This window comes from Bison bison, unplaced genomic scaffold (assembly GCF_000754665.1).
Source record: "Bison bison bison isolate TAMUID 2011002044 unplaced genomic scaffold, Bison_UMD1.0 scf7180017861046, whole genome shotgun sequence".
NCBI lineage: Eukaryota > Metazoa > Chordata > Mammalia > Artiodactyla > Bovidae > Bison > Bison bison.
Genome location: NW_011491618.1, coordinates 2,079,398 through 2,090,938, shown reverse-complemented (window position 1 = coordinate 2,090,938; position 11,541 = coordinate 2,079,398). Strand labels below are relative to the sequence as shown.

At 36.4% G+C, this 11,541-nt stretch overlaps 1 protein-coding gene across 6 annotated transcripts in view; it reads right to left on the bottom strand.

Moving 5' to 3' along the window:
* The window catches only part of GPATCH8 (G patch domain containing 8), a 95,072-nt gene that overhangs the window by 56,140 nt on the left and 27,391 nt on the right, over positions 1-11,541 (bottom strand). For 3 of the 6 annotated variants that reach the window (XM_010832440.1, XM_010832441.1, XM_010832439.1), the window contains 2 exons: positions 11,294-11,311; positions 9,147-9,219 (listed from right to left, as the gene is read on the bottom strand). The exons of 1 other annotated variant lie outside the window; for it this stretch is intronic. Coding sequence is in view for 1 of the 5 variants with exons in the window: in XM_010832438.1 (XP_010830740.1) it covers positions 9,147-9,219 (73 nt within the window). In the remaining 4 variants the exon portion in view is untranslated. The remainder of the gene's footprint in view (positions 1-9,146; positions 9,220-11,293; positions 11,312-11,541) is intronic. 2 more of the 6 variants (XM_010832438.1, XM_010832442.1) reach the window with 1 other exon arrangement.

The window sequence follows — 11,541 nt, the reverse complement described above, 5'->3', positions numbered from 1 at the left end:
TCCATCCTTTTATATGTCAAAGTTCACTTTAAAAATATGTATTTTGATAAGTTCTTCTGCTTTTAAAGTGTGACATTCACTGCCGCATGGACACTTTCTGCTCTAGCCAGCTACACCTACTCTTCACCAACTGTAATCACCTTGTATACATCGTGTCTCTTTCTTTGGTAATACTTATTCCTCCCTCCTTAAGACTTCATTGTGAGGTCTTCCCTAGTCATTTATCCTTACAGAGTTTACTCTTAAGGTTTCTTCCACTTATCTCCTAAAATAAATGGCAAACTTATGAGAGTAAGGGTAGTATCTCACAATGTCATGTATACTGTTTATTATGGTCTCTTGAAAACAAGTATTTAATAGAAGTGCAACTATTTTAATGTAATTCTTCACCAGTGAATGCTTCATTTAACGTAATCTACCTTGAGGATGTCCAAACTGCTTCTATAACTGGTCTACTCTTTTCTTAGTAAAAAAGTATCTGATCTAAATTTAGAAAAATTTGCTACTTCCTTTCTAATTATTTTGCATGAACTTGATATATATTTAATGTCTTCTGGTTAAATAACACTTTAACATATATTTAATGTCTGTCTATAAATGTAACAATCTCTATACTGAGCAACTAGTCTATACAGCATCTGAGTTCACTATTTCCCCTTCTCATATCCCCCAATCCCTTTTCATTTCTCAATTCAGTTCAGTCACTCAGTTGTGTCCGACTCTTTGCGACCCCATGAATCACAGCACGCCAGGCCTCCCTGTCTGTCCATCACCAACTCCCGGAGTTCACTCAAACTCATGTCCATCGAGCCAGTGATGCCATCCAGCCATCTCATCCTCTCTCGTCCCCTTCTCCTCCTGCTCCCAATCCCTCCCAGCATCAGGGTCTTTTCCAGTGAGTCAACTCTTCACATGAGGTGGCCAAAGTATTGGAGTTTCAGCTTTACCATCAGTCCTTTCAATGAACACCCAGGAGTGATCTCCCTTAGGATGGACTGGTTGGACGTTCTTGCAGTCCAAGGGACTCTCAAGAGTCTTCTCCAACACCACAGTTCAAAAGCATCAATTCTTCTGCACTCAGCCTTCTTCACAGTTCAACTCTCACATCCATACATGACCACTGGAAAAACCATAGCCTTGACTAGATGGACCTTTGCTGGCAAAGTAATATCCCTGCTTTTTAATATGCCATCTAGGTTGGTAATCGAGAAGGCAATGGCACCCCACTCCAATACTCTTGCCTGGAAAATCCCATGGATGGAGGAGCCTGGTAGGCTGCAGTCCATGGGGTCGCTAAGAGTCGGACACGACTGAGTGACTTCACTTTCACTTTTCACTTTCATGCATTGGAGAAGGAAATGGCAGCCCACTCCAGTGTTCTTGCCTGGAGAATCCCAGGGACGGCAGAGCCTGGTGGGTTGCCGTCTATGGGGTTGCACAGAGTTGGACACGACTGAATCGACTTAGCAGCAGCAGCAGCAGGTTGGTAATAACTCTAGCTCTAAAATCTAGACTTTTTAACTACAGATTGTCAATTATAAATTTTGTTTACTAACTGGATTCAGCTGGATTCATTTGTTTATATTAACTAAATTCCCTTAAGATAGTCAGGGGTTATATATAATCTGTTATCTTACTAAATTTGATACCTGAATTACTAAAATTATGCTTACCTTTGAAAATGCATAAAGACTGCACAGCTCATTTAATTACCTAGGAACAAAGATCATTATAGCTACCAGGCTCCTTCAGCTAGACCAGCAACAAGTATAACTAAGCCTTTCTGACAATCCATACTGACATGCAGAATGTTTACATTCTAGATGTGGCATATAATCCATGAAAACAAATTTCAAAGGGAAACTAAGGAAGGACAACAACTCAGCTTTTTACAAATATCCTATCCAGAACATTTACTGTGTCATCATAGTATTAAAGAAAACCTATTTTTCCCCAGCCAAAGAATGATTTTTCTTAGAAGTTAGTGTGGTTTTAAAAATCAACATTCTAACTTAACAATAAAGTCCAAATTTTAACACTACATATTTCTACTGTATGGGATTCAAATCTAGTTTTTCTTTAGTCATAAAATGTATTAATATAAGCACTGTTGGGGCTTAGCTAATGCAGGGTTTATCCAACTATATTTACCATTTGTTTGCTAACTGAAACTAGAGTGGGAGGAGGGATACATACATAAAACCAAAGAAACACTAAAGAAACCAACTCTACTCTGCTTGGATTCTGTCTACTCTGAGTCTTTTTCAAAACAATTTTCTTTCTACATTTTTTAGTAGTAATAGTGTATCATATCAAATTTTAAAAGGATACAGTAAAAAGCAACTCACTTTCCCTTCACAGTCTGCCTTAACAATGACTTTTCTCTGCTGCCGCTGCTGCTAAGTCACTTCAGTCGTGTCCAACTCTGTGCAACCCCATAGACGGCCTCCCATCAGGCTCCCCCATCCCTGGGATTCTCCAGGCAAGAACACTGTGGGTTACCATTTCCTTCTCCAATGCATGAAAGTGAAAGTGAAGTCGCTCAGTCGCGACCCCATGGACTGCAGCCCACCAGGCTCCTCCGTCCATGGATTTTCCAGGCAAGACTTTTCTCTGCACAGTAAAGCAAATAAGAAACAAATATATGCACAAACCCCACAGAATGTACCCTTTTAATGTTTCACAGTGAAATGCTTCAGTTCATCTCTCTTGACATATTTTCCAGCCAACGATTTCATACAATAAAATTTTTATGCTTCAATCTCAAAAATCTAATTCAACATTTTTAAGAAAAAGATATGTGAGAAACCTATAGATATAATACATTTCATATACAACTTGTAGGACTTTGGGAAAGCTGCTTAAGTATCAACAAAAGCTATGGACATGTTACAACAGAGAAAGCAACTGTTAAGAACCATATAAATTATTTGGTAATCAGGAAAAAATGTATACTTTATATCTTAATTTTTTTTTTAAATCAATAAACAGGCAACTATGTTTTAGAAGCTGGTTAGCTGCTGGGTTGATGTGTATTCCATTTAAAATAATGGAAAATAGAAACACACTGTTTTATGTGCCACTAAGAAATTTTAAAAGCTGCCATTGTAACTTTAATGCCATTAATAAGGTACATCTAATTTTACCTTTATTAAAATATGAAAAAATGTCTTAGGATCAAGGAAATATGGTAGACTATTTCTAATCTTTTATCACAGTGATATAATGAATAACTTCAATCATACATTATTTTTTGCATTTCATGAATAAGTTAAAGATAGAATTGTTGGATCTAAAGGGATACATGCATTTTAATCTTTAAGTAATTCAACTGTTCTCTATAGTGGTTTTATCCGTTTACAGTCTCACTGGCTATAATGTAAGAACCTATTTTCCCCAAATCTGACCAGGCTAGTCTTTTTTAAAGCCTTTTCCAAGCCAACAAGTAAAAAATCATATCTCATAGTTTAATATGCATTATCTCTAATATGAGAAGAAATGAGAATATTTTCATATGCCTAAAGGTCATCTGCAATACTTTTCTGTAAACAGTATTCATAGCCATTTCCCCCTTTCTATTTTGATTACAAGTATTTCACATACCGATAAATACATAAAGAAATCTGTCCTCTGTCTACAATGATATATTACAGATATTTCCCCCAGTTTGTTTAGCTGTTGTTCTTTTACTTTACTATGATGAAATATAGTCAAATTTATCCTTCTTTTAAGGATTTCTGGGTTTGGAGTTGAACTTAAAGTTCTCCTTATTATAAGATTATCTTTAATAATTATCCTACTGTTTATTTTAACAATTTTATTTTTTACATTTAATTATTTGTCCCAACCCCACTGCTTAGTGACTGAGGCTCTTTTAGATGTAACTAAGAGCTCAGAATTACTGAAACAAAAAGCAAAATTAGGGACTTATGACCCTAAAACATACACAGCATTAAAAGCACAGAACTGGGAGTCAAATATTTAGCACATATTCAGTTCAGTTCAGTTCAGTCGCTCAGTCATGTCCGATTCTTTGCAACCCCACTGACTAACACACCAAGCTTCCCTGTCCATCACCAACTCCCGGAGCTGGCTCAAACTCATGTCCACAGAGGTGGTGATGCCATCCAAACAGTAATAGCACATATTAGTATCTTAGCGGAGAAGGCAATGGCACCCCACTCCAGTACTCTTGCCTGGAAAATCCCATGGACAGAGGAGCCTAGTAGGCTGCAGTCCATGGGGTCGCAAAGAGTCAGACACAACTGAGTGACTTCCCTTTCACTTTTCACTTTCATGCATTGGAGAAGGAAATGGCCAACCCACTCCAGTGTTCTTGCCTGGAGAATCCCAGGGACAGCAGAGCCTGGTGGGCTGCCGTCTATGGGGTCGCACAGAGTCGAACACGACTGAAGCGACTTAGCAGCAGCAGCAGCAGCAGCAGCAGCAGCAGCATCTTAGCTGCTGCTGCTACTGCTACTACTGTTACAAATTCTGGGAAATACAGAGTAGCAAGATAGAGGCTTCTCTGTGATTTTTATGATACTTAGGTTTTTGATGAATACCTAAAGATTAACTCAAATTCAATTAAAATACTTAAACACACACCATACAATTGAGGTGTTAATAACAATTAGCATTTACATAGTGTTTTACAGTTTGCATAAAGTAACTTCACTTAATTACTTTACCCTCATAATCACTGTGAGAATATAGGCAGAGATTTTAATCCTCATTTATTGCTGAAACAAATAATTCAACTTGTCCCTTTACTTAAAGTAAGTGGCAGAGCCAAATTCAAACCTAAATCCTAAGTTTCCAAATGCTGCTCACACTGCTTCATACCCTATACCAAGTGCTTCTAAACAAAAATAAAAGAGAATCCCTACTCTCAAGGAACTTAAAGCAATTTGTCAATTAAGTATTCAATTGATCACATACTAAAAAATATAAAACACGGTCCCTGGCCTCAAAAAACCTTCAAAAGTGTAGTGTAAGTTTAAAAAGCAAGACTTAGAGGACTGGAAAATAAACCTGAAGAGCAGGAACAATCTTATTTACTTTGCCCATGACTTACATTATTTACAGCTGGTATAACTAGAATACATTATTATCTCATAGCTGAGCTAATGCTGATTGACTGTCACTGAGTGAACCCTCTAAATATGGAATATGAAATATATCATACCTCTTCATTTGTCTTTGTGACCAAAAAAATCAGCCACATCATCAAACAGCTCTTAGACAATATAACAAAGAAAGTTTAGGAACCACTTCTGGGCTACATCTACTTACCTATTTCATAGCAAAATAAAGATTTTGAGCTACATTCCATTCCATTTCAAAGCTGCCACAAGGTCATAAAACAATTTCAAGAACCAAATCCAATTCAACAGCCACAAAATACAACTATCATTTGCTGTTGTTTATTCCAAATTAAACATACCCTCTGCCTGCATTAAAAAAAACACACACAACCATTCATAATATTTCTCATCAGCAGGCCTTTCTTTATTGTTGTTTCCTTCAGGTATCTTGCCAATAACCTTTTCTACAAGTCTTTTTTTTAATACTAACAATCACTTATCTGCCGCATATAAATTTTAACTTTTGAATATTTTAATAAACACTGTGATGTGTGCTAAATCGCTTCAGTTGTGTCCAACTGTGCGACCCCATGGACTGAAGCCCTCCAGGCTCCTCTGTCCATGGGATTCTCCAGGCAAGAATACCGGTGTGGGATGCCATTCCCTTCTCTAGGGGATCTTCCCGAAAGGGATCGAACTGGTGTCTCTTATGTCTAACCTCCATTGGCAGGCGGGTTCTTTTACCACTAGCACTACTGCTGCTGCTGCTAAGTCGCGTCAGTCGTGTCCGACTCTGTGCGACCCCATAGATGGCAGCCCACTAGGCTCCGCCGTCCCTGGGATTCTCCAGGCAAGAACACTGCAGTCAGTTGCCATTTCCTTCTCCAATGCATGAAAGTGAAAAGTGAAAGTGAAGTAGTATCCGACTCTTCTCGACCCCATGGACGGCAGCCTACCAGGCTTCTCCGTCCATGGGATTTTCCAGGCAAAAGTACTGGAGGGGGTTGCCATTGCCTTCTCGGAGCACCACTAGGGAAGCCCTGATAAATATTAGGGGAGAACAAAAGGTAAATAAGGGAAATTCAAGTAAAAATTAAACCCACCTAACAAAGTTGAATTTTCTATCGTGCCACAAAGAATTCTGTTTCAGAGTTAGCATGCCCTATTCTCCAACCTATCCAGTGACAAGTTATATACATACACCGCAGCCCCAAAGACTAGCACTCCGTAAAGTCTCACAGGGCTTTCAATAATTTTTAGATGTTAACAAAATCTCGAAAAGATCAGGCTTAAATTCAGTGGATGACTGCATGTTAAAAAATGTTAGAGCCTAAAATCAAACAAAAGCAACTAAAAGTGGACAATAAACAAGTAAATGCAAAGAACTTACAAAGCCATGAATCTAGAAATTATTTGCAGTGATTAGTCTATGCAGTAGTAAGAAGGCATTATGATTTTCTGCAGAGCAACAGGGCTTTCTTTATTCAGTGGTTATTTGTAGCAAAGGTTTGGTACAATGAAAAAAATTTGTCATGAATTATCTAAATATGTCATAAATGTGGCTATATTCTAGCCAAACTATGTGGGTATTACAGAAAGAGCTATGTAAGAGAAATCAACTCAATGCCTGGACAATGTTGAATGTGACACTAAAAAAATAAAAGAGCCATTTCCAAGACAATTAAAGTGAAAGTGAAGTTGCTCAGTCGTGTCCGACTGTTTGTTACCCCGTGGACTGTAGCCTACCAGGCTCTTCCATCCATGGGATTTTCCAGGCAAGAGTACTAGATTGGGTTGCCATTTCCTTCTCCAGAGGATCTTCCCGACCCAGGGATAGAACCTGGGTCTCCCGCATTGTAGGCAGACGCTTTACGTCTGAGCCACCAGGGAAATCCATTTTGTTGGCAGGAGAATAAGGTCTCATTCTTTTTGAAGGGTAGAGACCATACTAGCCATTCAAGACACATGGGCTTTGAACAACACTGTGAATTTAGTAAACACTACTGAAATGTACACTTAAAAATGGGTAAGATGACAATTTTATGTTATGTGGGCTTTGCCACAATTAAAAAGAAAAAAAGGAAGGGCTTCAAATTTCTATTTTAAATAAATAATGGATTGATGAGTTATTGAGTGCTTATTACATGCCAATCACCACAGAGATGAATGTGAAATATGGATAAAATCTGATTTCTCTTTTCAAGGAGTTCAAAGTTTAAAGACACCCAAATTTGAAAGTATTCTTAAAATGAAACAATAATTTTCCATCACCCAAAAATAGTTAAGTACCCGTTTACCTGATCTTTTTTTAAATTTTACTTTATTTTTAATTGGAGGATAATCACTCTACAATATTGTGATGGTTTCTGCCATACATCAACATGAATCAGCCATAGGTATATATACGTCCCTCCCCTCCTACACCGCCCTCCTACTTCCCTCCCCATCCCACCTCTTTAGACCATCACAGAGCACCTTTCTAAACTCGCTTGCTACACGTCTCTTTCACTCTTTTTCTCTGCCAGTTTTAGTTGTACTTTGAAGTCTCCGATGCTTACAATGGAAAACTCTGGGATTCAAACAGATTCACTAGTCCCCTACATAATGTCCCCAAATTCTACTCCCCTCTGTACCTGAACAAAAACAGAAACAATCAACAATGCTCCTGGGAATCTCTGAATAGGAAGAGAGGTTTCAAATAGTAGGGGAAAAGATCAAATAAAATCTTCAGACCTTATTCTGAACTATCACCTCCATTCAACCCAACCCAACATTTAACTGTGCAAACCACTGGGACTAAACCTACCAAGAAGTCATTTCTACTTTAGTCCTGATGACGCTTTCTCTTTTCTGGTCTCTTAGAAAATCTATGGTCTATGCCATACAAATTGCTCTCAGTTGTTGAGTATTCTTTATACTGTGTACAATGAGTTCTTGCACCACTGGAAAACAAGTTTAGTGGTGATCAAATCTTTCTACCTCCCCCAAAGGATAGGTTAATGCTTAGTAATAAATATTCATTTGAAATATATTTTTGAGCATCTCTCATGTCACAACTGAATAGAATTTGTGGATGTATACTTTAAAAAGCAAAGGCTTTAAAGACTGAAACATCCTGTTTCATGCCCCGTCCTATTGTGGCCCTTAATACAGACATTTGAACTGATTAGACTGCCCACTCATATTATGGAAATTCATTTCCCAAATTCAAAAAATTAGTCAACAGTAGTGCACCTCTCCCCAAATATCCCTTTATACAATGAGACCCTTCATGACCAAATGTAGAAGTGCAATGATTTCCATCATTTCTGAGGTACTGTTCACATCTGCAGAGAACAGCAGCCCTTGAATACGACGGAGCTAATAAGTAAATGGAGTTGGTTGACTGGTTTTCAACTAGTAAGAACTCAGAAGCAGAAATGTTAGCAGTGTTTGTTATCCAAATGATTAGTACAGTTAAAAGAAAAAATTACATACAATGTAAACTGTAAACCATACATTTCCCAGAGACTGACCTGAACTTGAGAAATGGCCTCTCAGAGAACCCTAGGAAATCTCTGTTTCAATTTTATGTTTCATATAGGTTAATTATTCTACTATTGCATGGATTCTGATTAGAGACAAAGAACAAGGGCAATCACCAGCTTCAGGAAGAATTCAGGAGGGCAAAAATTAAACTCTGCTGTTGAAATTAATTCTCTTAAAAATACAGCAGCCATAATACATCACTAAGTGATACAAAGAGAGTACATTCTGATACTACGTATTTCATTTACTTTACCCAACCATCACTTCCACCAAAAGAAATTTAAAACAGACTGAGCCATACACAGTATGTTTCCTGAAAGTATTCACGACACAGCAGCTTACTCTTGCAAATTATTAGCTTAACAGTGATTTCAAATACAGTTATAGGAAAAACAGACTACTCTAGGGGATAAAAGGCAGTGGGAGAAAGCCCAAAAACTTTTTCAAAAAGACAAAAAATATATTCAGGCATAAGATCTGCATCAGAAACATTTTTTCTTTCTTTTTTCTTGGTATATTTAAAAAACTTACCCTGAAGAGATTTTCCCAATCCCTGGCCCAGCTTCCACCCATGTTTCTGGAGTAAGCGATGTCCAATATTATCCTGACAGACAGAACAGAGAGACAAACCAAAAATATTCCAATAATATATTCTTCCCTTCCTAGTGATATTTAACAGGTGATGAACAAGAGATAATTCTACATATATGCATGCAAAAAAGGTGCTAATAGGGGAAATGTGCCCAATAAAGGGGGCATTAATGTAAAAAGAAATACTGGCTAGTATTTTATACAGGAAGAACAAAGAGGGAAAGGGTCCTTTCTGATGGTGTGTTGGGCAATTTTTATACACAACACTTTTAAAAAGAGAAAAAAGGGAAGGGGAAAGGGGGAAGAATACACTTATGAAGTTTAAAACTAACATTAAAAAGCATAAAATCAAAGTACTTATACAATCATATCCACCACCTAGACAGCACCACTTTAAGAGCTTTTTTTTTTTTAATAAAGAAAATCTACATTGTATTTAGTTATTTTGCTTATGTGTCAGGCTTTCATGATACAAAGTAAGTTGTAAGTGTAAGACTGCCCCACCACTAGAAATGAAAACACAATCAGAGCAAAATCCAGGCTAGACTTGATTGGTTTTTTAATACATATATATAAAATATAAATATTTAACTAGCATGCAGCCAATATTAAACTGAAAAAACAGTGAGGTTAGTAAAACGAGAAATTAAATTGATTAAACAGAAAAATAAAATGAGCTCAAGCACAGACTGAGTGATGCATTTCAACATGTAATCTAACAAAAATGCTAAAATGTTAGAATGAAACAGGCCTAGCAATAAGTTAACAGTAAAGAACCATTAGTGCATGTAGGGGAAAAAAACCAATATACATAATGTCTCATCTTCCTAGGAGCACAGTGGAAAAGATCACTCAATGTAAATCACATGTAAAGACACTAGAAACAACAATTAAATGTCAGCTTTTGCATAAGGTTTCAAGATCTTAGAAACCTCTGCAGACCTTTGTCCAATTCTTTGCTTTTTACAAATATGGAGAGAACACTAAAATAATCATTTAGCTGTATCTGATAAAATGATGTTACTTATCAAAAGGAAAACATTTAAAAATTGTAAACAGAAAGTGTTCTGTATGCATTAAAATGTAATTTATAATATTAATTGGGTATCACCACTTGAAAATAATCTTGTATTTCCTAAAATCAAATTATGAAGTCAACTAAACCATAAATCTCTGAATTAAAAACAGACATATTAAATTGATTTTTATCTTCCAGCTACATATTCAATGGTAAAATGCTCTGGAATTATAGGAAAAAATATGTTACTATTATATTCTCTGATAGTAAGTTATAAGAAGAAGATTAGGTCTCTTTAATGCTCTGTTTAAAAAAAAAAAGGTCAACTTCCTTCTATGAGTATTATGACAGGATGCCAACTAGAAAACTGGACTGAGCAGCTTATTACTTTATTGATTAGAGGAACAAAGATCAGGATACTTGAAAAAATGGGCAAATGATAATGAAAATGTTTCTATAACAAAACATGCAATTACTTTAAACATACATATACACAGTCATTACTGTACACAAAAGGTCACTAGAGATTATTTTTTGCTAGAAATTGAGAGAATGAGAAAATACTATGGTTATATGTAATCCCAGTACTGAATGCCTATATATAAATAACCTTATTGTAAAAAAAAAAAAAAAACTTTTGTAAGTCTTAACACAACTAATTTTAGCAGAAAATGAAGATAAAGAGAGAGGCCTTTATAGTACTACTGTGGAAATACACTTACCTGCACATAAAATCCTTGTTTTATATCATAATTCCTACAACTAAATTAACTACAGAAAGGACAAGGATAGCAGAATGACTCTAAGATAATGTAGCTGAATAAAGTATTGTTTAATCTCTTAATAGGCTAATTTTATAACTAGGCACAGATTTAGGGTATTAAAACCATGCTGACAAAAATTGTTGTCCCTTTTTTTAAATTAAGAAAACTCTATCTTTTGGCTAAGTGGAGATGAGACATTATGCTGACCGTGTTATATTATGAATGCACTAAAATAAACAGACAGATGAAGCAGTATGCTATTTCCAAAAGCAGTGCAAGTGGAGTGAAAGCATTTCCATACGAACCTGGCTTTAAAAACTGGGCTGTCAAAAGAACAGTTAAATGTAACACAAAGTAAGAAACTGTCCAATCACTAATGGTCGTTTTTTTTTTTTTTTGTCTTGTTTTCAATTCACTGCTTGCAATTAATGTATTTATTAAAGAAGAGTGAAAGCATAAGTAAATTCACGAGTCAAGACCAGCTGAGAGATTCAAGAGCAGCGTGTTGTGACTGACAACAGTGAAAGGAAAAGCAAATGTTAAAGGGAGAGGG